This window comes from Cnephaeus nilssonii (genome assembly GCF_951640355.1).
Source record: "Cnephaeus nilssonii genome assembly, chromosome: 3".
In the NCBI taxonomy this organism is placed as follows: domain Eukaryota; kingdom Metazoa; phylum Chordata; class Mammalia; order Chiroptera; family Vespertilionidae; genus Cnephaeus; species Cnephaeus nilssonii.
Genome location: NC_137074.1, coordinates 30,883,578 through 30,909,653, shown reverse-complemented (window position 1 = coordinate 30,909,653; position 26,076 = coordinate 30,883,578). Strand labels below are relative to the sequence as shown.

The 26,076-nt window shown below is 41.9% G+C and overlaps 1 protein-coding gene across 1 annotated transcript in view; it reads left to right on the top strand.

Annotated features, from left to right (window-relative positions):
- SLC7A14 (solute carrier family 7 member 14) overlaps window positions 1-13,170 on the top strand; it is a gene marked incomplete at both ends in the record, with an annotated part of 52,968 nt that extends 39,798 nt beyond the window's left edge. Inside the window, 2 exons of the mRNA XM_079766988.1 lie at window positions 753-1,630; window positions 12,848-13,170. Coding sequence (XP_079623114.1) covers window positions 753-1,630; window positions 12,848-13,170 — 1,201 coding nt within the window. The remainder of the gene's footprint in view (window positions 1-752; window positions 1,631-12,847) is intronic.
- Window positions 13,171-26,076: the final 12,906 nt, after the last annotated feature.

Here is a 26,076-nt window from a genome sequence, read left to right as displayed (position 1 = left end):
GGAGGAGTAAAAGAGGCAGGAGGGGGGAGGATCATGAAGAGAACAGGAACCTAATTAAGGTCCACAGGAACTGCTAAGGAAGCAGCAGCCATTCAGTCACTCTTCTTGGCCTCCAGTTGGTAACTGGCTGAATTTAGCCTGCACCAATGAGTACTGGTTCCTAATTATTGTGCTATTTTACCAGCTTATTTCTTGCACTTTTGTTATAAAGCTGTGCGTCTCAAGGTTTGGCATAAGTCAGACTCTGGAGGTTCTTTTTTTTGATGCATAGTTTGTTGAGCCCCACTCCCAGAGATTCAGGTGAAACCTGAAAATATGTATTTCTCACACGCTACAAGGCAATGCTGGTGCTACTGATACATGGACCATACTTTGGGTTGCACAGGTCCAGAGGACCCCCAAATTTATCTCATCTAGTAGGTGTGTGACTTCTACTATCACTTCTTCCTAGCAAATCCTGGATTTCAATTTAGGTTTCTGAAATACCTCCTAGATTCAAGATTCCATCAACCCTTCACATCACATAATAAACTAGGAACTTTAATAAAAAGTTTGTCTCAAAACCGAGGAATTAAAGTAAACTATTTTTAAATTGTATTCCAGGAACAAAATCCTAGGGTCAGAAGCATAGCTGTATTTAAAGCAGTGAATCCGTAAGCCAATTGGAGTGGCCGGACCAGGAGGAATTCAGCCATGTTAGAGTCAATCATCATCTGTAGCCATGTTAACCCTGTGCTTCATTAACCCTCCAGGTTTCTAGCTCACGTGAGCTCCTACACCGAGACACCAGTGGTGGCTTGCATCGTGTCTGGGTTCCTGGCGGCTCTCCTCTCGCTATTAGTCAGCCTGAGAGATCTGATAGAGATGATGTCCATCGGCACACTCCTTGCCTACACCTTGGTCTCTGTCTGTGTCTTGCTCCTTCGATACCAACCAGAGAGTGACATTGATGGTTTTGTCAAGTTCTTGTCTGAGGAGCACACAAAGAAGAAGGAGGGCATTCTGGCTGACGGTGAGAAGGAAGTATGTTCTCCTGTGAGTGAAGGGGAAGAGTTTTCTGGCCCTGCCACCAACCCATGTGGGGCCAAGAACTTACCATCCTTGGGAGACAATGAGATGCTCATAGGGAAATCAGACAAGTCAACCTACAATGTCAACCACCCCAACTACGGCACTGTGGACATGACCACAGGCATAGAAGCCGACGAATCTGAGAACATTTATCTCATCAAGTTAAAAAAGCTGATTGGGCCCCGTTACTACACCATGAGGATCCGGTTGGGCCTTCCAGGCAAAATGGACCGGCCCACAGCAGCTACAGGGCACACGGTGACCATCTGCGTGCTCCTGCTCTTCATCCTCATGTTCATCTTCTGCTCCTTCATCATCTTTGGTTCTGACTACATCTCAGAGCAGAGCTGGTGGGCCATCCTTCTGGTTGTTCTGATGGTGCTGCTGATTAGTGCCCTGGTGTTTGTGATCCTGCAGCAGCCAGAGAACCCCAAGAAGCTGCCCTATATGGCCCCCTGCCTCCCCTTTGTGCCTGCCTTTGCCATGCTGGTGAACATCTATCTCATGCTAAAGCTCTCCACCATCACATGGATCCGGTTTGCCGTCTGGTGCTTTGTGGGTAAGCAACTTCCTTTGGAGCTTTGAGAGTTCCATTTTAAGGCATTGAACAGCTTATCCCAAAATTACCTTCTTGCTGGACTAGGTATTACCATTCCAAGAAAAATCTGGCTGGTTCTATGGACCCTTGCTTTCTGCATTAGAGTCAAGAAAGTCAGTTATACCCTTTCTGCCTGCTATGGTCTTGGTCATTGGTTCTGAAGAATGATGCTGATCAATCCATCACTTCCATGAATACTATTACTGGACAGTCTTCTTATGGATAATTAATACCATAAAAAGTCCACTTTAAATGAATCCACATAAAAAGAGGGGGAAACAGCATTATAAAAGTGAGGGTGGGAAAATTTGATTGGCATTCTATCTTAGAAACTAAAAATTATGAAAAAAAGTATTTGACAAAATTAAATTAAAATAGGAACCATGCCATACTTTTTTAAATGAGCAAAGTGTAAATTAAGTATGGATTTTTGGCATCATTTTTATCTGATAAAATTGGATTATGGCACCATTTAACACCCCTCAATTCATATTGACTTTCATAAACTATTCAAGAGTTTTTCATCCCCCCTACCTTCTCTCCCCCCCCCCACCGCCCCCGCAAGATCCTTTTTTATCATTTGATATTCCAATCATTATCTTGGGAAGTACCCATCACGTCATCATCCTTCTTCTATTGATAACTGAGATGACTCTGTCAGGTCCTCAATTGTTCACAGCTTTGGGTATGAATAGAGTTGCTCTCTCTAAGCTCACTTTCATTGCCTTCAAGAAGTTCCATACCTTCCCCAAGATTTCTAATTTTCCTTTGTGATCTATTTATATTATATTCACCATAGATGTTTATCATGTCTAACAATCACTGATTTTATGAGATGTCTGGGGATTGATACTAATAGTAACCTGAGAGGGATGTTTAAGTGAAGACTCATTTTAAAGTTCTTTAGTCACTATTTTTATGTTCCCTATACAACTTAGTAACCCTAAAGTCTCTGTTAACCAATACTTAGTTAAGGAGGATCCTTAGGTGCTTTGAGGAATAGGAAAGCAATAGAATAAGTAACTCCTGCCTTAAGGAGAGGATAGACAAATATGCATGAATCAACTAGTCTGGTCAAGACAGTATAGAGACTCATGGATTAGTAAACAATCCACTCCTTGAGGCCAAGGATATAGGTGTTCAATATTACGGCCTCTGTGCCTGGAACATAGTAGGTGCTTAATAAATACTTCTCTATTATTATAAAGCACTCATTAGATGAGAAACAAAGAAACTTCCTATCACAATAGCCGGAAAGGACTTGGAGGAGGTAGAATTGGAACTGAGCCTATAGGTAAGGTTTAGATAGAGGGAAGTGGGGGTGGGGGGGGTGGGGAGGGAAGGGCATGGTACTCAAAGGAAAGAGCACATGTCTTCCAGCAGATTCCTCTCCTCTGAAGGACATTCTGTACCTTCCTATAAGCATTTTGTTTCAATTTTCCAGTCTTCTAAGTCTCATCCCTTGTTAGACATTAGGGGGATTTCTCCAGAGGACAAGAGCACTAACTTGTCAAAGTTTTAACCATTTATATGATTCATTCACAATCTCTCTTCTCTGTTTAAACATTTTTCCACTGGGACATGTAGCTAAGCAATGGAAAGATCCTACCATGGGTAGAGTGACTGAAGTGGATAGAAATATTTTAGTTATATATTTGTGAAATGAATGAAGGTATAGACACAAAGATACATGGACTTACTAAATCATTGCTAGACTATTAAAGCTGGAAGGGGCCTTCACTTTCTAGGTCAATGTTACCCACAGTGGGGTGACTATCCCATTGGTAATATTTGGGCTGATTTTAGAGAGTGTATGAGTAAACTTTTTATAATTACTATACATTTTCACATTAGAAAAAATAGACATACTCACATAAATCTGGTGATTATTTTTTTTTAAAAAGGGAGTCAAATTAAGAAAACCATTAGTACTAAATAGTACCAGTGCTATATGATTCATAGTAATAATTAACATATTTAGCACTTATCACATAGTCATTATTGTGAGGGCTTTACTTATATTAACTTATTTAATCCTCACAGAAATCTTCATTTTAGAGATGAGAAAACCGAGGTATCTGACTGAGGTCACATTGCTAGAATATAGCAGAACCAAAATTAGAACTCAGATAGTGTGGGTCCAGAGTCCATGGTCATAGTCACCACACTAAAAATGTGATATATAAATACCTAAGGTTTGAAAAACACTGATATAGTCCACCGCCTCCCCACTTGTCCCTCTCTCAATTTCACAGATGAGCAAACTGAACCTCCAAGAGGTTAAATTTACATGATCAAGGTCAACAGGAAGTTATTTGTAGGGCTATTACTACAATCCAGCATCTCCATGCTCAGATCTGGGGCTCCTACCTCCCTACCAGGTGCCTCTGAGCAGACCTTTTTATTGGATCAGAAAGTCTGATATGTAATTTGTGTGGATCAACACATAACATCAGGCGGAGCTGGCTTCCGGGGCGTACGAACTGTGCAGTCACACAGGACCCCACACTTGGTTGAATGCTCTGTTGCTGCCTTCTTGAATTCTTAACAATGTTTTTAACAAGGGGTGCCATGGTTTCATTTTGCACTGGAACCCACAAATTAAGTAGCTGGTTCTACACGATATCTATGGTCTCTGTAACCCCAAAGGCATTTTGCAAAGGTGGTGAGGTGGAAGGGACCCGTGCCTTTAGAGCAAACATCCCTGGATTCAAATCACAACTCTGCCACCTTTGTCTTGTGACCTTGGGAAGATTGCTTAACTCCTTTGGGCCTCAGTTTATAGGTTACTCATCTGTAAAAATGCCGATAATTTACTAGCATTGGTGTGGTGGATGTTTGGAGCTTAAATAAGAAAATATTGGGGAAAGCAATGAGAACTATTGCTTTCCTGCCTTTCTTTTCAAAACCTGAAGTGATTCATTGTCCCCTAGACTAGCTATCACATGCCAAAGTACAGCGTGAACCTGTTCTGACTCAGGCTGCCCTCCCAGTTATCAGAAGAAAACTCCCAGAGAGCCTTTTGTAATAAAGTTTTGCTGATAGCACAAACTTCAAGCTCGTTCCAGAAACTGATACTCCCTGACAGGGGAGGATGCCACCCTGCAGCCTGGGGCCATTCAGACAGGGCACAGGAGCCCACAGGTCAGCAAGCACCCAGCTGTGAGCTACTAACTGCTTTGGCCTGGTGATCTTTGAAGGCTAGTGTACTAGTTAGCATCTCCTAGGACAAAAATACACACATCAGAATCACCTGAATTGTTTCTAAAACGTTCTACGCTCAGGATCTCCGCCACAGAGATTTTCTGATTCAGTTTGGTCTGATATGGCCAATTCTGGGGGTATTTTTTGTGTGCAGGTCATTTTAATGTGCAGCCATGTTTAAAATGATCTAGGACAGTAGTTCTTAAAGTGTGCCCCCTGACCAGCAGTGTCAGCATCACCTGGGAACTAGTTAGAAATGCAGTTTTGAACCCTATCACCACCAAAACAGAATCTCCAAGGGCAATTTAGGTTTTAATAAGCCCCCCAGGTGATTTTGATGTATGCTCAAATTTGAGAGCCACTCATCTAGAGAGAAGAATAAGAAGATATTAGCAAGCAAGGCAGATTACGTAATTATAAAACTTCCTATTTTTCAAAATAAATGTTTGCCTATATAAAATATATATCCATCCCACAATACCAAATTGGCTTATAAAGTCTTTAATGATATTACAGAATAAATATCCCACCTCTAAACCTCTGAGTCTCAAAAAACACCAGATTTTTCCTTTTAATCTCTATTCATAGTATAGCTTTCTTGGGGAGAACAGTAGAGATATTTTTAAATGGAGCTTCTTATGAAACATCAGGTAATTTTTTAAAGATTTAGGCTGAGTCATAACTTGATAATCTTCCTGATACATTTTTTACCCAACCCTCTATAAATGAATCTTAACACAGCATTTTGTCACAATGTTTTCCTAAGCTTTGACCTTCAGAAGACACGACTCATAGAGTTAAATGAGGCACAAGTCCCAACAAGATTACCCAGCACTTGTTTCTTTTCTTCAGGAAAGAGAAGTAATCCAACAGCAAATGGTTAATAATCCCAACAAAATGAGCACAAAGCAGCCTTCATTCTCCTTTTCTCTTAGCTAATGCAGTTTTGTGAAGACCACCTCAAGGAGTTGGGCAGAGTCTTGGGGATATGAAAGTAGGAGGGACCAGTGAGAACACTGTGCAATGGGGTTTTCAAGGGCGTCTTTCAGGTCAACTGTTCCCCACGGGCCATTATTATGAATCAATTATCTGTTAGACCAGTTTGTGGGCTCCCTGACCTTGAAGGCTGCCAAGTTTTCATCTGAAATGTTTTCAGTCCCTCTGAGGAAAACAAATCCTTGCCTATAGATGTAGAGAACAGATAGAACTTGTGATTTGGACAATGGGGCCCATATATCCTGTACTAAAACATAAATATTCCAAAGAGAAGACACCACCTATGGTCTTTGAGCTATCATCTGAAATCTTATTGGAAATTGACCAAAGCAGCCATTGTGATGAGAGGAATAGGAGGAAAAGAAGGGGCCATGAATTGGGAATTGAGAGGGCACTGAAATAAACAAATTTCCGATGAGCTGTTCCATACATAAGTTTGAAATTCTCCTGGTAGGCAGAGGAGAAAACCACTGGCACCTTCAACATCAGAAGAGTAAGAAAAATCGTGAAGGCCAGGCTGAGGATGGCAACAGGGCCAGTGGGATTCCAAGAAGGAGGGAGTGTGGCGGTGGATCCTGCTATAGTCAAGTATGCCTGCTGGCAGAGGTGCTGTGCAGGACAGGGAGACACGTGGGGAGGAAGGGGCAGGGTGATGAACCCAGGGGCACCTGAGAATGAAGGGAGAGAGGGCCATCACAGAGATGGAAGGCCCTGTCGTGGGCATGTGCAGTGCACCTGGAACAGACTTAGAGCCATGAAAGTGTGGAGGCTGGGCTTCCTTCCCTCAGCATTATGTGTATGTGTGAGATTCATTCACGTTGTTGCCTATAGTTTTAGTGTGTTCATTCTCCTTGCCATCTAGCCTTGCTCTGTGGAAATACACCACAAGGAATTTATCCATTGCGTCCATGGACATTCAGCGTGTTTCCGGTTTGGGGCTATTAGGAATAGAACCTCTATGAACATTCCTGTACATGCATTTGGTGGTCACATGGACACATTTCCCTTGGGTTCCTGTTGAGTTAGAAGTAGAACTGCTGGCTTGGATCATTACTTTTTTTTTAAGATATTCTTTAACAAAATGCATTCTGTCTCATGGCCATTGTACCTTCAAATAAAATAAGGGTCCCCAGCTCCATTTTGCAGATGGGAAACTGAGACCTAAAGTAATGTGGCTTTGTGTCAGTTTAGATTAGTTTCAGGGCCAGGGAGAGAATCTTGCCGTCCTAAGCCTGCTCTTCCTGGCCACTCCATAGTAAACCTTACTGCTATTACAGTCAACAGGACTTGTCGTGGTGTGAAAAATAACCAGCAGCGTGGGAGCTGGTGGAGACTGTGCTGGATGGGAGGACACCTCAGTACCATCCAGTCTTCATTTCTGCGTTGGCAAATGGGTTTGGAAAGTTGATCCCAGAGTAATAAAAATAAAAAAGCCTCTGGGCAAAACAAAGTGCCCCAGTTATCTGCAGCGGGCAGGGCTTCCTGATGGAAAGTGCTCCCCAGGAAGAGGCAGCTCCACCCAGCCGAGGTCAGGTGGCCCACCCCATCCCGCCCTGACATGGAGCTCTGAGCAGAGGACAGGCAGCCCCTGGGGGACTCCAGAGGTCAGGGACCTGCTCCCCAGCCTGAGTTTGTGCCTGCAGAATTGGAAACCTGCTGTTACCCATCTGCAGCTCGCCCAGTCTCTTTTCAGAGTTAAGTTGTTGTTCTAGGTTTTTCTCCCAGATGATCCAGAGGACCCTTCCTCCCACTCCTCTCACTTGTAGATTTGGGGTCATTTGCTTAATTATCACAGAACGGATCTACACAAGTAGAGCACGTAGGTATATTGCCTGCTCATACTGAGGTGCCCTGGCATCTAAAGGCAGGCTTAGCATTTCTAAACCTTCCCAAGGCATTTAGGTGGGATGGGAACAGCACCCCCTCTGGATTCAAGAGATGTGAGTTCTGGTGCCGTTTTGATCACTGTTGGATTATGCAGTTCCTAGCTTCTCGGGGATGATGGACAAGAAAATGCTTTTTTGTAAAGGGCTTGATGATCACAGAGTGTTCTACTACATAAAGAAAGCCCATTCAATTGCTGAGGGCAAGGTTCTTCCTCCATCTAGCCCGAACTTCTCATGGGCACGTTTTCCACCAGGGAACTCTGTCTAGAAAAGAAGCCAAAGCCTCCCTTTGAATAGTGCCCTTCACTGCAAACAGCCTTTCCCGGACTCACAGCCATTACCTTTGACCAGAGCTGGCATGCAGCCCGCGTGCCCCAGCACAGCCATGTCTGTTGTTAAAATACTGAAACACTTCTGCTGCTAACTAGTCTCTGCCTTGAGTGCCCCTCCCACCAGGACCCATCAACTAAAAACATTAACTCCTGTCCCACAGGGGAGCCTCAGGGCCCATTGTTTTGTTGTTTTGGTTTTTTTTTGTTTTGTTTTGTTTTGTTTTGTTGTACTGCAGCATAAATATTGATTCCCTTCTGATTTTCAATATCACACCTGCCTTTCATTTATTATAGGTATAAGATATGTAACTACAAAGCAGTGGATCAAAGTTTTTAAGGAACGGCAGAATTAAATATGCAAATAGAATAAATAATAGTATTTCTCAATTAGCCATCGTATTCTCGAGGCTTGATTCCAAATGACTTCAGGCTTATGCCAAAACCAAATCCACTCTCAAAAATAAAGCCTTGCCATCTTTAAGTGTTTACAAAAGAATGTAATACCAGTCCCAGTGACAACCTAAATAGCAGTGCCCAAAACTATTTCACGCAATGACAGCATCACTGGAAAAAGTATATAGCCTCATAAGGTGAAGTGTTTCCCCCACGTATGTAATAATTCAGGGAAATTATTACTAGTAGGTATCAGATGATATTAAACATTTATTAGCTTTTATTTATTTTATTTTTTCCATCACCATTTATCTCCTCTATGCCCTCTTCCACCTCCACCCACCCCTGTACCCCCTCACTATTGTCCATGTCCATGAGTTCTCTCTTTTTTTTATTAGTTTTTAAATGTGTAATGATACTAAGTTAAATTTTTAAAGGAGTCTGTTTTAGAAATATATACATAGGATGAAAGGGATTTGTTTCAAAATAATCTAAAGAGAAGGAATTAGGAGAGTGGGTGTCAGGGGGGAGCTAGTGATATGTCCATGGGGTTCTTTATGCTTTTCTCTCCACTTTTGCATATGTTCAAAAAAAATCTTCAAAATAAAAAATTAAGCAGAAACTTTTTCAGCCAGTCTGTACTTCATAGCCACCCCTAGTAGATGGAAGCACCCTGGATTAGAGCCTGGAGAGACCCAGAGGATTCGCAGTCCGACCACTAACTGTGTTGCTGTGGACAATCCTTTCTCTGTCCTGTGCCCAGTTTCCTGTCTGAAATGCACATAACCATAACCTTACACACACACACACACACACACTCTCTCTCTCAAACTCAAACAGGCTAGGAGGAGTCTAAACAAGATAACATTTGTATAATCTTTTGAGCTCCTTGAGATAAAGGTGCCACATAAATGCATCGTTGTAAGATCTCAGCACCCAGAGCTGTTGTGTGAAGTTTAGCTAAGATGATCCAGGATTCCCAGAATCCCCGGAGATTTTTCAGAAACTACCTCATGCTTAGTTCTCTAAGCCAAGTGAGAGAAGGAGCAGAAACAAAACCCCCTGCTTCCACACAGGAGGCTTTTAGCAGCTCTGTTTACTCCTCCGACACAAAGCCTTTGTTTATGTGTGACAGATGGTGGTACATGTTCCTCTCCTCTCCTCTTCTCTCTCTCTCTCCTCCCTCCCTCACTTCATTGGTCTCCTTCTGTTTCTTTGTCCCCCGCCACTTTTTCTTTTCTCTGATCCTTCTCTGCTCCCCACCACTCTTCCTAAATTGGCTCGAGGGTCGGCAAGAGGGAGAAAGGCAAACAGAGAGCCAGGACTTGGAGAATACCTACTAGTTACTCCGTCGGGAGAATACCTACTAGTTACTCCGTCGGGCTGCACGCACAGTTGCTTCTTGGTTTACAGCACTCATATTTGAAATGTGTTTTTGAAGGCAGAGTGACACACCTTTGAAACTGTAGGGGGCTCAGAGCAAACATTAAAAGGCCCATAAATGTGGCAGGTTTGCATGGGTTGCATTCCCAAAGTAATCATAGTCAACATATTCTCTCTCTCTCTCTCTCTCTCTCTCTCTCTCTCACACACACACACACACACACACACACACACACACACACACACACACGTTCCTTCCGGGTTCAGCCACTCCCAAAGAACAATGCAGACCTAACCTCTTACTGACTAGTCACTGCAATAAGCATAGTCTGTAAACCAGCCAGGGGAGACGGGGTGTGAAGGACTGGACACGAAAGAGCCTTTTCTGGATCCATAGGGAATGCTGGTTCTGCTCCTCTGAAACCTAAGGGAGTGACTTAGCCTTTCCCAGCCTCTGTGTCTTCTATAAAATGAAGGTATTCAAATAAATGAATGATATATAGACTCTGAATATCTATGATTCTATGAGCACTTCACACCCATAAGTATCAATCTACCTGGCACCCCAATACCTACCTGCTGAAGGTAGGGGATGACCTGTCAAAATAGATGTCAAACCAGTGCTTGAATGAGGTGAGGGGTGGCAGAGAAGTTAGGGGCAATGGGAAAAGAAAAAATGGCATTGAGTTCAGGAGGGAAATAAGTAAGGGTGGAGAAGGGGATCAGAGAGGAAAGAACTGATATAATAGATACAAAATGGGAGTAGGAGGCAAGATTTGGCACCTGCCTGGATATTTAGGAAAAAATATAGCCAAAAAAAGCAAAATTAAGTGAGAGAAAGAGGGTATCTGCTAATTCTACTTCGTCTCCTGAAATTTATTCTCAGGTCTTAGGCATGCTTCCACAGAGGCGTTCTCCCAAGAAGCGGCACACTGGCCCTTTTAGAAGAGGTCTTAATTTAGCGCCTCATGCTACTACATAAGGATAATGACTATCCCCCATGGCCACTCCCACTCCCAGACAAGAAAGTAAAAATCCCTGCTCAGAAAAATAAAGTCACTATTTGAGAAGTAATAGCTACATCTGCAAATGATTAACTCGAGGATTTATTACCAATTAGGACTATAAATCTCTGCTTACTTTGGCTGCTGAAAAGTTGATTTCATGGGGGGGTTGAGGAGTGGGGGGTGATTTGAGACAAGGAAGAAGAAATCCAAGCTTAAATAGACACACTTCAAATTCAAAAGGGAGCAGGATTTTTCTCAAGCACCAGAGCGGAAAGCAGGCTTGACCTCACTATTCTAAGCAAAGAGCCCAGCAGATGCCTGCAGGGTTAGCAAAGCCAAAGGGACTAGTACCACTCAGAAGAGGGTGTCGGGGGCCTGGAAGGGGGTTGCATAACCAAGAGGCCCCCAATGCAATGGGCAGGCCATAATATGGCCAGAGTTGGCGATGGAATACGTGCATCAGGAGTTCTATGTTCCTGATCTCAGGGGTTCTCAGACTTTGCTGACTATTGGCATCACCTGTGGAGCTTTAAAAACCATACCTATGGTTGGGTCATACTGCAGCTCAATTAAATCAGATATCAGTGGGGCTTAGATATCAGAGTGGTTCAAAAACGTCCCAGGTGACCCTCAGGTGCAGCCACGGTTGAAAACTACTGCTTAACTGGTCTCATTCCCACAGCAACCCCATATTATAGGTACAATGCTCTCACGGTTTACAGAAGATAAAACTGAGACACCAAGAGGCTAAGTAATTACACAGTGAATAGTGGTGGAGGCAGGATTGGAACCCAGAGCTCACACTCTTAATCATCAAGCCCTATGACCTCCCATAGCTATAGTTCTCAGTTTTCGAGATAGAAAATGGGGCTCTCAAATTATTTTTAGATTTTTGTATCAAGTAATTCTAATAGAAATGAAACATTGGCCCATATGAATGCTACAGCTTGACTAGAGAGACAAGTTTCTTTCCTTTGCCTGGAGTGACATCAAAACAAGGAATTGCACTGATATTTCATGCTTCTTAGGAATCCTCCTCCATTCATTCCACAGATATTAAGTGCCAGTTTTCTGCAGAGTCTATAAAATAGGACCTCTCTGTGCAGATAATCAATCACACAATAGCTGTTCTAAGGGCCATAACAGTGGCGTGCACTAGGCCAGTGGTCGGCAAACCGCGGCTCGCGAGCCACATGTGGCTCTTTGGCCCCTTGAGTGTGGCTCTTCCACAAAATACCACGGCCTGGGCGAGTCTATTTTGAAGAAGTGGCGTTAGAAGAAGTTTAAGTTTAAAAAATTTGGCTCTCAAAAGAAATTTCAATCGTTGTACTGTTGATATTTGGCTCTGTTGACTAAGGAGTTTGCCGACCACTGCCCTAGGCGCTCTGGGAGGCCACAGGAGGGAGTGGGCAGCTCTGTGTGGCGGTAGCGTATTGGGCTGCCAGTGAGTGAAATATGCCAAGGGAAAGCATGGGGTGACATATGCATGTTGCTAAGTGGCAAAATAAAAGATGGAGGCACGGGCTAACAAAATGTGAGAATGTTGGGAATACACTGTTTCTAATCCATAAATATTTAACCCAAGGTTTAAAAAATGCAGATTCCTGGCTGGCACCTACATGAATGCAGTGAGCTGGATGTCAACAGGGGAGGTGGGGACTGGGGTGACCTAGAGAACCCACATCTTGTATAAGGAGTCACTAGTTCTTACCTCCAGCCCTAAGTAGCCATATAGGAATATGGGTGCCATGTTGTCAGACTTTTCTAGGGGAAGCTGTAAATATGGGTTGCCTAATGTCCAGTCTCCCAATTTTTAATGGCCTTTCATTCCAGTCTCTTCCAAACTCAGTGTAGACCAAAGAAAACACATCGAAAACCAGCTCTGCTTGCACCATGGAGAGTGATCTCCCACTCATCCCATGGATCCCAAAGCAGCTGCCCGTGCCTTTCAGTCACCTGTGCCTCTCCCCCCTGCAGGTATGCTCATTTATTTTGGGTACGGCATCTGGAACAGCACCCTGGAAATCAGCGCCCGCGAGGAGGCCCTGCACCAAAGCACGTACCAGAGCTACGACGTGGACGACCCTTTCTCTGTGGAGGAGGGTTTCTCCTATGCCACCGAGGGTGAGAGCCAGGAGAACTGGGGCGGGCCGTCCGAAGACAAAGGCTTCTATTACCAACAGATGTCAGATGCCACGGCCAACACCCGGACAAGTAGCAAAGCGAAGAGCAAAAGCAAACACAAACAGAACTCGGAGGCCCTGATTGCAAATGATGAGTTAGATTACTCGCCAGAGTAGGAGTAAACAACACAAGAAACACATAGAAATGGTGGTGATGTATTTTCAGTAACTTAACCTGTTGGGCTAGAAGGTGAAAACGGTTTTGCCTCTCATTTCCAAAGTCCAGCCTTCCCCAAAGTCAGTCCCCAGTCATAGCCTGTCATTTGCTACTTTTGCTCTTCTCGATAGTTCTGTTGAAGGGTTTAACCTGAGTCCCCTGACTGGTCCCCTTATAGAAAAAATTTTTTGAAAAAACTAAACAAGAAGCTACAAGAAAATCTAACTTAGATGCAACCATCAGAGCTGATGGCAGCAAATGTTTCCCAGGCCTTTGCTTTGCTGGTTGAATCATTTTGCTTCTCATGGAGACCCCAAGAAGCAAGGAGAAAACCTTGGACCACACTGAGGCTGTAGCTCCTTGTGGAGATGTGCCAAAGCAGGTGGGTGTGGGCACGAGGCAGCATTTCTACCACCTGAGACCGCAAGGGCAACGCTCTGTGCTCAGCATACGGGCTGAGGGCGGCTCCCCAGGCCAGGGTGGGCAGGTGGTATTGGTACTTCCTCAGCAAGCAGCATTTTGTCCTGAAACCGCACAAAAACAAATTCATGGGAAAGACACATGCTTCTTGTTATTCACCAACATTCTCGCAGTCTCCAAAATATAACTTTAGGATTCCCCAAAGGTCAGGGACTCTGAAACCATTTCCCCAAAGGCTTCAGATTCATCATACAGCCGTCGTGCAGACCCAGTAATGGGGTGAGGAGCACCATCAAAGCTCCACGTAAATGCCCACAGAACATTAAATAACATCTCTTGCAGCGAAGGCCAGAGGGTGTTGGCAGAAATTAACTCCCTGTCAAGCCTTCTCTTATAGCCGACTCTAAGCTCCTGCTGATAGAATGGAAGGGGGGCAAAGGTGGGGCATGATTTCATGGTACTAATATGCCTTGAAGAAGGAGGCTGTTTGTTTTATAATCAGATGAAAATCTTTACAAGGAGAAGTGACCCAGCCACTGAGATCACATTGCAAATTCTATTTCAGATTTCTAAAATTATAAATTCTGTCGTGTTTCTTTTTTTTTAAGATATGCCACCATTTGATTGGTGGGTGCTACTCTGAAAACAAAAATGTTGAAGCACAGCTTCTTAGGTAATTGCATTCCATGAGATCACATTTCACTTCTGAACCTTATTCTTCTGGGGTAGCTCACTTTCAGACATGTATTTTTCCCCCTGTTATTTCCCAGAGCAATTTCACTGAAGCCCAGAGAAATAGCTACCTGGTGAGGCCTAAATCTGGGCCTTAAGAGGTGCTCTTGAAGGAATTTCTCTGACACTAGCTGGAGGAGACAATCTGCAACAGGGAAGGCTCGTGGTCTATTAACTGCTCTTGGGTTGCAGGGATTCCAACGCTGCGTTGAGATATGTACACGTGTATGTGAGGGCACAGCTTGGGTTAAGCTAAAATCTCTGTGAGAACTTCTGAAAATGGGGCAAAATAGCAAATTCCTTACCCTCTCTCTCCTGGATCTAGTGTTATGCCAAAAGTTTTCCAGAACACATCAACCAATGTTTAAATCTATTCTTTCTTACAGGTTGAGGTTATTGCCATCTTGGCACACTGTAGGATTATGGATAGGAAGCAGAAGTCCATTTTTTCACTCAACTAATCCTGATTGAGAAAGTACCACGTGAGAAGTGATAGGAATGCAGAAAAGAGTGACATGTGCCCTTGGAGGCTCTCAGCCCAGGGAAAGAGCAGCACTGCAGCCCGATAGTTGTAAATAAAACAGCGGAACATCACAAGTCCCCATGGCTGATGCACTGGGCTTCAAAGTAGTATTTTTAAAAGGTCAATTGAAACTATCATTCTAATATGCTTTTAAATAGATTGTATATCATACCCATAGCCAACATGTCATTTAAATTCAAATAACTACAATTTTCTAGACCTTCTTTTTCATTCTTCTATATTAATTGTTTATAACTCTAGTTTTCTGAGGCCATTTGTCATTTTAATGTAATGCTTAGCAATGCTGTTTTGTTTTGTTTTTTTCTCCCCTAACCTCAGCCATAAAGGTACAGTACCTGGTCTGTGAAATAGATCCTTGGGCGTTAATTGTAATCTAATCATCAGCAATTTTTGTGAAAATGAAGTTTTGAACTGGCTTGAGAATTCAACAAATCTGCCTAGTTTAAATAAAATCTGGTTAAGCTTGGGATATATTCAGGCAGATAGGGTGGGGCTGTATTCATTATAAATGTTCAAAGAGAAATATGAATGCAAAATCACAAAATCTTAATGTGGGTGAAAGAGCTTCCTTTTACTAGAGAGGTTTTAGGTATTAAAGTCATAATAGCCTGGTGGCCGCTGTATGCAATTTCTGGAGCATGAGGAGAGAGAACACAAGCTTTGGAAATACCATTGGCATTGATTTCGTGAAGATCCTATGAACTACTTCATTTCAGAAGTCACTTTTCCTAAATAGTATCTCTCTAATTTTTTTAAGTCTTGATCTCTTTATTTCTCTAAAATTGATTAGTATCTTCCTAGCAAACTTGGTTTTTTAAAATTAGTCAATATGATAGAAAAAGGTTTTTATAAGGCAAATAGATATATTTTTCCTCATGTTCCTCAGCTCTCATGAAACAGTCCCAGATTTCACAATGCAGTTTTCGAATACCATCAATCACTAGGATGATTTTACTAGTGTTTCCTGATAATTTTCTTAAGACCACATTTGTGAAACCACATTAAAAGTAAGATCACCTTATAAATAATTACCATAGAAATTTAGCCCCCTTGAAAGGAGTCCAAGGAAGACCTACATTTTATTAAATTCTTCTCTGCAGCAAGAGCTCTTCCAATGAGGTTACATCATGTGGATTTGTGGTTTGGAGCCAATTATTTGATTTTTTTAGTTGTTGTTGATTTATTGATACTCTGCTTCATTTAAAAAAGATTCAAGGTGGCTATTAAATTACATATAATACCCAAAATAATTAAGTAGGGAGCTGTGGGCAAACAAAAAGGATAAAACAAAGCTAGAAGTATGGTAAGTACTGAAATGCAGAAACTTGATATGCAATGCTAACTGCCAATGAGGGGCAACTTGAAAAATAATTCGATTGTTGGTAATGACAGGAAGAAGTACAAATAAGAACAAATCTTCCTCTATAAGGGCAGATTATTACAATAGCATAGATTATTGAAACCCACAGGTAAGTTTCAGGCCTGATTTTACCAGGTACCTGTGCCTGGCACATAATGGATGTTCCATAAATATCTGGATGGAATGGATGGATGGATGGATGTGTGATGAATGAAAGGAAAATAAATTACAATTCATTCAGCAAGTTTTTATGGAGTGCTTATGATGTGCTATGGCATAAGAAATAAGGGAAATAAGATATATAAATAAAGAACAATCATGAAAATGATAGGTAAGATGAGGAAGTTATAATGTTCAGTGAGGGTTCGAATATGAAAGAGACCTCCTTCCATTGAAAAGATCATAGAGAATGCAGCCCTTGTGTTGAGCCTTGTGGAATGGACAGAATTTTGCAGGTAGAAATGGGGGAGAGGCTTGCCGAGTGGAAGATCAGCATGAGTAAGGTGTAGAATGTGGCTGATGGCTGTCTCCTGACTAATAATTTGTACTGTGCCTCCTTCAAGGGAAAGCAAGAAGCTAGTTTGGCAGGAGCTTATGAATTATGCATGATTTATGTATGTAACAGTAAGAAATTTGAGAAGGCAGGTTAGGGCTCACCCACAGATAGACGTGCAAGTGGAACTGAGCTGGCCGGCTCTCCTTGGGTGGGGAGGCACTGGGGAAATGATGAAAGTATGAATCAGGGAAAGTTGGGCTTTAAGAAGCTGGGGCAGTGGCTTCCTCTGCCTATGCAAGGAGCTAACAGGTCACATAGACACTCCAAATTGATTTGCCATATTAAACAGAACAAATATCCATACTGAAGACAATATGTGATTCTTCCTTTGATCATTAACCTCACATTTAACATATGGACAGAAGAGACGAAGTAATATGCAGCCACTTTAAAATTCTCAACAATGAAATGTAAACAACCAAACCTGATAAGTTTTTATTTCTATCGGAGCTACACAGCAAAACCTCGGCTCAAGATTTTACTTAGCTTGAGCACAAGGAGTTTGAGAATCAGCCTAAAAGCGTAGACGAAGTTGCTGCTGCCTTTCCCAGCAGGTTTTACCAGGTCCAGAGATGTCAGTGGAAGCCCACTGAGGGTCAGCCACATGCTCCTCAGATTAGAATGTCTTGGTGGGTGGGGATGTCAGAAATCAGGAAATGTGTTTGAAGCTCGAGCTGGGGTCAGCTTACCAAGTCCAGGCAGCAGTTAATGGTCCACTCTTGGATGTAAGCCTTCAGGTTAGTAAGCAATCCACAGATGGCCTTCATTTCTCACGCTGGGGCAGAGGGAGGTGCAAACGAAACACATAATCCGAAGCTGGCCACTAGGGCTGCATGACAGCACTCCATTTTCATGCCATTTGGAACAAGACAAGTCAAGGAAGCTGTTTCCCTCCAAAATTTTTACTAAGCCTAGGTTACTCTTGTGTGCAAGTACCTCCCTGATACTGAAGACCTGTTTGTCTACGGGGGCCTTCTGAAGGTCCCAAGAGAGAAAGGTGCCTCCTGGTAAGCAGTGATGTCCGGCCCTGAGACAGCCAATAGTTGTAATTTAAACAGTGCGCCAGCGCAGAAACAGCATCCCAGACACCGGCCCCACCACAAGCAGGAACCAGGATGCTGTTTCACCACGGAGATTACTTCATGTTTTTCAGGTGGAATGGTGATGGGTAGCAAAAAGCCTCTTTCGTGTACATAATTGTTGTTCCTTGTATACTTGTATTTTCTCTAAGACTTTACAGGAGAGGCTGTTGTGATCGCTTTTCCTCCTCAAGAGCAACCTCCTGTCTAAAATGCTTTCCTCTTCTTGTTGAGCTGAAGTCGTACATGCATCACTCTGAAACACCTAAGCTGTTGCCTTTTGCCAAAATTACTTCTCCAAGAAAAAGACATTCTTTTTTGTAGGATTTAAAACCCAAAAGGGATTAGTGGATGTTTTGGAGTCTTTCAAAAATGAACCTATATCCTGCAGTATCAACTAAAATAGTGTTAGAAATCATTACACAGTATTCTACATGCATGGGATTGCGACATTCAAATAGAGCTTTCACAAAGACAGCTTTGGCTAGACGTCTTCTGAAAGCAGATAGCTCCAATTTCTTACTCTTTAAGAACATTTAAGTGCATTTAGGTACAAAAAGAAAAGAAAGTGGCTTTGTATTCAAACTAGGAAATGGAGGTAGTGTGGACTCTTTTTCATGAGGGACTCCCTCTTGTGCGCTTTTTTTTTTTTCTGTTATGTGTTCCTGACATTGACTTGGTGACAATTGGCTAAAGGGAATTGTGGGTACATTTCTCAGGAAGTGCAGAGTAGGAAGGATTGTGTTCATTCCAATATTGGAATGAGAGACTGCTCCTTACCCATCTCCTCCTGATTGGTCTTGGCAGTTGTGATGCACTGGTCTCACTCACACTCCCAAAGGCAAGAGTCTATACAGGAAATCATAAACCCCCACTTTCCAAAACAAGGACAATGTTAATGCTATGGTGGCACATAAATACCTCAACTGTCTGGGCTAACAGAAGGGGCTGCAGGTTTTGAAGAGAGCATGTGTTGTCCTCATCCCACAAAGTTGCACCATCTAACAACAGGACTCGACCTTCTAGCTTGTTCTCACTGTGGAAAAGAAAGGTTACTGTGTAATTCATACCCAAAGTTATAAGTACAGCCTGTAAATCTTACTAACTTGTTTCATTTTTGTTTGGTCCTTGAGAAGTACAACTTGCTTTTTGCAGCTGGTAATATGTGGTGTTGTTCTTTGATATATCTTTGATATATATATACATGTACATATATGTATATATATAACAGCTGTATTTGTTAAAGTTTGTTCGTTTTGTGGTTTTTAATTCCCATTGGTGCACTGTACAATGGGGTGTTGTAGTGTATCATGATGAAAGAAATAATATGCAGATATGTTATGGAGTATATTTTATTTTGAAATTGACTGTGGTGTTGACAATATATTGATATATCAAGATACTAAGGAAAAATTCTAAATTTACCAAAATGTGTATATTTTAATAAATGCATAAAGCTTTATTGTGTGCCTTTACGTTTAAAAATGGGTTTATAAAAAAAGTGAGAAACAAAAGTGTCTTACTATAAAATATCCACAGTAATGTAAAGCTTTACCCAGGAAACTACCAAAAGAAAAAAAAAGAAAAGAAAAAGAAGCTTTCCCATATTTTGTTAACCTTAACCAGTTCCAGAAGTCTGGTATATTCTTTCCATTCTAAAATGGAGATGAATAAATGAATCTTGCCTTAAATGTTTCAATCAATTGTCCACTGTAGAAAAGCCAGATAAATGAGCTATTTTATTTTATTTTATTGGTTTGAAACTAATTGCATTATTGTGGAAAAATTTGTTCTCAGAATAAAAATATTTTAAAAACTACAGCTAACCGACTATTAAAATTTAAATTTGAAGAAAGTCAGTGCCATCCTACATTTTTAAATTCCACCTCCCTCTTACCAGTTTCTTCAAACATGGTGCAGGGTTCTATCTGGACCCGGCTCACTGTGCTGCCTCCTGAGTTACCCCATTCTCAGTGCTAACTCCTATCACAGCCGCACACCCTCCAGCCTCAGACCACAGAGCACTCAGTTCCATTGCCCCCATTCAATTTAAGGACAAACGGGGAAAAACATTACCTGCCTACAATCCCAAACCCAATTGCACTAGCTTAGTGGCGGGTTAATCCATTTTATCTTTGATAGTACAGGTAGTGACACCTGGAGAACAGGGGAGTGGTGTAGCAGGGTCGCATATTTTCTGCACTACATGTAGATGCAAGCGCGTGTCTTTGTTTTCTGCAAACTCGGGATCTCCCTTGCAGAAGTTCACCTGCCTGGGTGGCAGTGGGAACAAACTTCAAATGTATCCATTCACGGAATCTCAGGTGTCTTCCTGTTTAGTCTCTTAGATGATTGAGTCTCTTTGGGATAAAGGCTCAGTCTTTGGATTTCCTCCCCTCCCCCTTGCTTTTCCTCCAAAATGACATCTGGGAACAGAGCCTGTATGATCTCTTAAGTTGGGGGTGCAGATGAGTTGAGGGTGCTTTGAACACTTAATGGATGCTGCTACAGAATGGCTCCCTGGACAGGTGACCACTGAAGAAAGACTAGCCCTTCTAGCCAAATGGGTTTCATAATGACATTCACTTCCAAAATCCACAGGTCTGGCATTCAGTCCACAGTGGTCCCGCACACCAGTGCTTCTATCCTTTCCAGCTAAGTGGCCCACTAACCCATCCAATATTTTTAGGCTTTTTCATTCCAAACGTGACGTTTCTGCCCATTTGTATGGACTCCAGGCCTTTGCTGGTCCAATGAGCCTGCAGCTCTTCCACTTTAGAACCCACTGCATCCTCCGGAGACCTGGGGAACCACGAACACTACCTCAGCCTCAGGTACCCAGTCACTTCCTTCACTAATGATACACTATTGTTTCTGGCCTCTGATTATTGAAGCTTAAACCAGTGGGATGCTGCAGCTTACTCATGGGAACGACTGTTAACTTCTTAGAAGTTTTGTGAGTCCGTTGTTAAACATACCCATCACTAAATAAACTTTCAATTAATTATATTGAAAACAAAGGTAGTAATTAACTATTTTACTACATTTGGCTGCTCTCAAGGTTATTTACAACTATTATATCTGTATGGGGAAAATTCTATATAATGACATACTGTTGCACTTATTTTCCCAACTCCATGTTCAATGAGTTTGCTTTGGTAGCTTGAAATCAACCATGTTGGGAGAATTTACACCATGCAAATTGGCAAATGCTACAAAATCAGGGGGTGGGGGGAGAGTTGTTTTGTTTTTCCAGAGAGCTGTGTTATACATTTACCAGCACACTGCTTATATCCTTTCCAGCTAAGTAGACCACTAACCCATCCAATGTTTTCAAGCTTTCTCACCCTCACCCGTAGACAGAGAGAACCAGGACAAGTCTTTTTCCCTCTCCATCTTACCTCTATTTCTCTTCCACTCTTCCTATCCAGAGGGCCAGCAGGGGCTGGTTTTCCACTCCTCTTGCACTCTGACAAGGATTCTCCTGCATATTATTCTCCTTCCCGGGAACAATAAGCCTCATAACTCAGTCTTACTGGTGGAAGGGTTGTCCATTTGCCTATTACATATAATAGCCAAGAAGAATCACAGGACAACCTGGAAGTAGGGATTGCCAATATTAAAAAAAAATAATTGAATTAATATTTCAAAATACAACCTCATTACATGGGTCTTAAAATTAAAAGGTTGTTTAATAGCAAGTGTTGACAAGGGTGTAGAGTCTAATCCTTGTGCACATTAGTGGGATATAAAATGATACAGCTGCTTTGGAAAACAGTATAGCAATTTTTCAAAAAAAAAATAGAATTACCATATGATCCAGCAATTCCTCCTTTGGGTATATATCCAAAAGAATTGAAAGCAGGGTCTTAAGCTATATGTTCATAACACCATTATGCACAATGGCTAAAATATGGATGCAACCCAGGTCTCCATCAATGGGTGAATAGATAAAGAAAATGTGACATATACATACAATGGAATATCATTCAGCCTTTAAAAAGGAAGGAAATTCTGACACATGTTACATCATGGATGAATTTTGAGGGCACTATGCTCAGTGAAATAAGCCAGTCACAGAAAAACAAAACTATGTAACTCCAATTTTGGAATACCTAGAGTAGTCAAAATCATAGAGACAGTTAGAAGAATGGTGGATTCCAGGGACTGGAAGAGGAGAGAGTGGGGAGTCACTGTTTAATGAGTATAGAGTTTCAGATGTGCAAGATGAAAAGAGTTTAGAAGAGGATGGTGGTGATCATTGCACAACAAGATGAGTGCACTTAATATCATTGAACTGAACACCTCAAAATAGTTAAGATAGCAGGTTTTATGTTATGTATACCTTACCAAAGTTTTTAAAATTGAAAAAATAATTAAGAGGTTGTTCAGAGTATCACAGCTGCTTTGGAACCCTCTTCTCCTTAGGCTGTAACTCAAAACCATTTTAAAAATTAAATACCTCATCAGAAATTTAAGGGATCTTCATATCGCAAACATTACATTGACAGCTCTGTCACATTTTATGTTCGGCTATCAGCATTTCACTGACTGGCAATGGGAGTCCTTTCTGTGTCAAGTTCCTTCCCCTCCTGTACCCCTATCTGAGGAGAGGTTTCTTCCATTCTCACACTGGCCTTGATCAAATCAAGAAAAATTCCAAGCTACAAGGCTCAGAGAGAAAATCACACTCTCCATTTCTATGAACTAGAAATCTGAATTCTCCAAACTTTTATTACTTATACTAGAGGCCCAGTGCACAAAATTCATGCACTGGGGGGGGGGGTGTCCTTCAGCCCGGCCTGTGCCCTCTTGCAGTCCGGGAGCCTTCAGGGGATGTCTGACTGATGGCTCAGGCCCACTCCCCATCAGTTGGACATCCTTAGTGCTGCTGCGGAGGCGGGAGAGGCTCCTGCAACTGCCACTGTGCTCTCCAGCCGTGAGCCCAGCTCAGGGCTCCTGGCTGAGCAGCGCTCCCCCTGTGGGAGCGCACTGACAACCAGGGGGCAGCTCCTGCATTGAGCCTTTGCCCCCTGGTGGTCAGTGTGCATCATAGCAACCAGTCATTCTGCTGTTTGGTCAATTTGCATATTAGCCTTTTATTATATAGGATGTGTAAGCCTAATACTTACCCTTCAGAGCCATTTAGAGTGTTTTCAGGAAGGGATGAGCCCTCTGTAAGTCAATTAACTGGATGACATAAGTATTGTGGCAAGCTTCCCTTCAGAAAAGGGAAGTACAAATGACTTATGACTCTAATTAACTTCAAACATAGGAACAGGAATACAATTTGGAACAGAATCCAAAGAGGAAATAGCCCATCCAAATTCAACTCTGGTGGCTGGAAGACTGATTGGATTTCCTTCCTAGCAGAGACACTCCTCACAAGGTAGAGTATAGGGGTGGAGGGGGGTTCCTAGCAATGGGGTTTCCCTGTTCTATGAAGCTCTATGTCCAAAGCAGCCCCTTTAATGTATTGGAAATAAGTTTCAGGTGTGGATACAATATCCTCAATTTTCTCACCAGCCTTGTCAATCTTGTACAAGAATGTGGATAGTGGCCTAACCAACCGTGGTGGGAAGGACACATGAAGATGTGCTGTAAGCCTGGGGGGCCAGTGGAGGGAGACCACCTCTCCCCTATCTGCTCCCTGATACCCAAAATGCCTCCATTGCAAACAAAGTCTGGCATTCCACAATAGGAAAGAGATCTTTAAATGCTTTCAGAGTTAACTCCCCCGAAGAAGAAACACAGTGCCGTAACTCATCCACATTGAGATCTGAATAGCTGATAGCAGTTTCTTCTCAGAACACACATTTTTCACAAGTCATGAGAAAAGATTATGATAAAAGGTTTATACCAAATAATATATCTGTAATTGCAGAAAAAAATACCCTAAAAATTAAAATCAACCTAATATTCCAAGCTAGAGGTTTAAATAAAGTATAGGGTAACATCCATTCAAAACTCTCTTTAAAAAATGTTTTGTGACATGAGGTCATCATTATGTTAAACTTTTAAAGTAGGATGCAAATATTTTATATAGTATGTCTTTAATTTTGAAAATGTATACTTTATAAATGTGTAGAAAAAGATTTAGAAGATTATATAAAATGTTAACCATTATTTACCTCTGAGAAGTCTTATTTAAGATGTTTTGCATTTTTTTCTTTATACTTTTCTGTTTTATCAAGTGTTCTTCAAAACATATTTTACTTTTATTTTTAAAAATAAAATGTTGTTAATCTTTATGTTCTATAACATAAGAGCCTTTTTAAAAATTAGCCCTGTCCTAAGTGGCAAACCAAGAAGACACCCTGGTGCCTCTCCCCAAACAATGACACAAATAACAGAAGCTGAAAATAATACGTATCAACTATAAAAGCAGTACATATAAAAGTAGTCCTACTGTACATACAGAAAATTTAAATTTTTAAAATCTGATTAAGAAATCTTACAAACAAAGAGTCTGCAAACAATTCTTAGGAGTATAAAAATACGAACTATCTGATTAGTTTGAAAAAAACTGAGTGGCATCAAGGAAGATGGAGAACTGCCAAGCTTTAATAGAAATCTTTGCAAAATTCATGGAGAAGAGTGACAGAAGAGCGTAATGACTGAGGAAGACAGTCAATGATGGACTTCTCCTATATGGTTCTGTGTATTCAGATGGCATAGCCTTTTTTAGCCAAAGCAGCTATTAAAACAAGTAGTAAAAATAAACTAATAATCAGACTTTTGAATGTTTGTCCTGGTATTAAATAATGAAGCAGGTTCAAACTCATTACCCTCCTTAAAATATTATCTATACTAATAAAAGGGTAATATGCTAATTAGACCATACAGCTGAACAACCTTCTGGATGTCATTCCCAACATTCTTCCGGACTAAGCTGCAGTGGCAGGGGCCAAGGCAGAGGCAGTTAGGGGTGATAAAGCAGGCAGGGTAGCGGTTAGGGGCATCAGGCAGGCAGGCAGAGGCAGTTAGAGGCGATCAGGCAGGCAGGCAGAGGCAGTTGGGGGCAATCAGGCAGGCAGAAGTGGTTAGGGGCAATCAGGCAGGCAGGCAGAGTGGTTATGGGCATCAGGCAGGCAGAGGCAGTTAGGGGCATCAGGCAGTCAGGCAGAGGTGGTTGGGAGTAATCAGGCAGGCAGAGGGGTTAGGGGTGATGAGGCAGGCAGGCAGAGTGTTTAGGGGAGATCAGGCAGGCGAGCAGTTAGGGGCGATCGGGCAGGCAGGCAGAATGGTTAGGGGCATCAGGCAGGCAGGCAGAGTGGTTAGGAGTGATCAGGCAGGCAGGCAGAGTGGTTAGGGGTGATCAGGCAGGCAGGCACGCCAGTGGTCCCAGATTGTGAAAGGGTGCAGGCCGGGCTGAGGGACAACCCCTCCCCATGCACGAATTTCATGCACCAGGCCTCTAGTTACTACTATAAAGAGAAAAGATAGTTTTTAAATTAATAAATAATAAGAAATAAATTTAAATGTTATTTCATTTTTCCATTCTCTTAATATTTAGGGTACATTTTATATTGTACATAATACATGAATACAGTTGTTCATCTATAGAGATAACTAAACATACATATGTACATCTAGCCTTAGCTGGTTTGGCTCAGTGGATAGAGTGTCCGCTTGCAGACTGAAGGGTCCCGGATTTGATTATGGTCAAGGGCACATGCACAGGTTGTAGACTCAATCCCCAACAGGGGGCGTGCAGGAGGCAGCGGATCAATGGTTCTCTCTCATCCTTGATGTTTCTATCTCCCTCTCTTTTCCTCTCTGAAATCAATATATATACTAGTATATATATATATATATATATATATATATATATATATATATATACATACAGATATACCCGTATATGTGTGTGTGTAACAAATAAACATACATATGTACATCTAGAGATAGAGGAGATAGTTATAAAAGTTTACAGAATGAAATTTTCTAATAAGATTTAATAGCAGAGATATGAAAAGTGCCCATAAATCCTGTACATAGAATTGTGAAGGAAAATACAAAAAGGGGAAAAAAGAACTCTGAGGTAGAACATGATCTGTTTATTTTGTAATAATAAAAGGGAAAGAAATCATATCCTAAAAATGTTGGTGTCCTAGAATTTAAACTATATCAGTGAGTGAAAGATAATAATGTGGAACTATATGTATAGCTAAG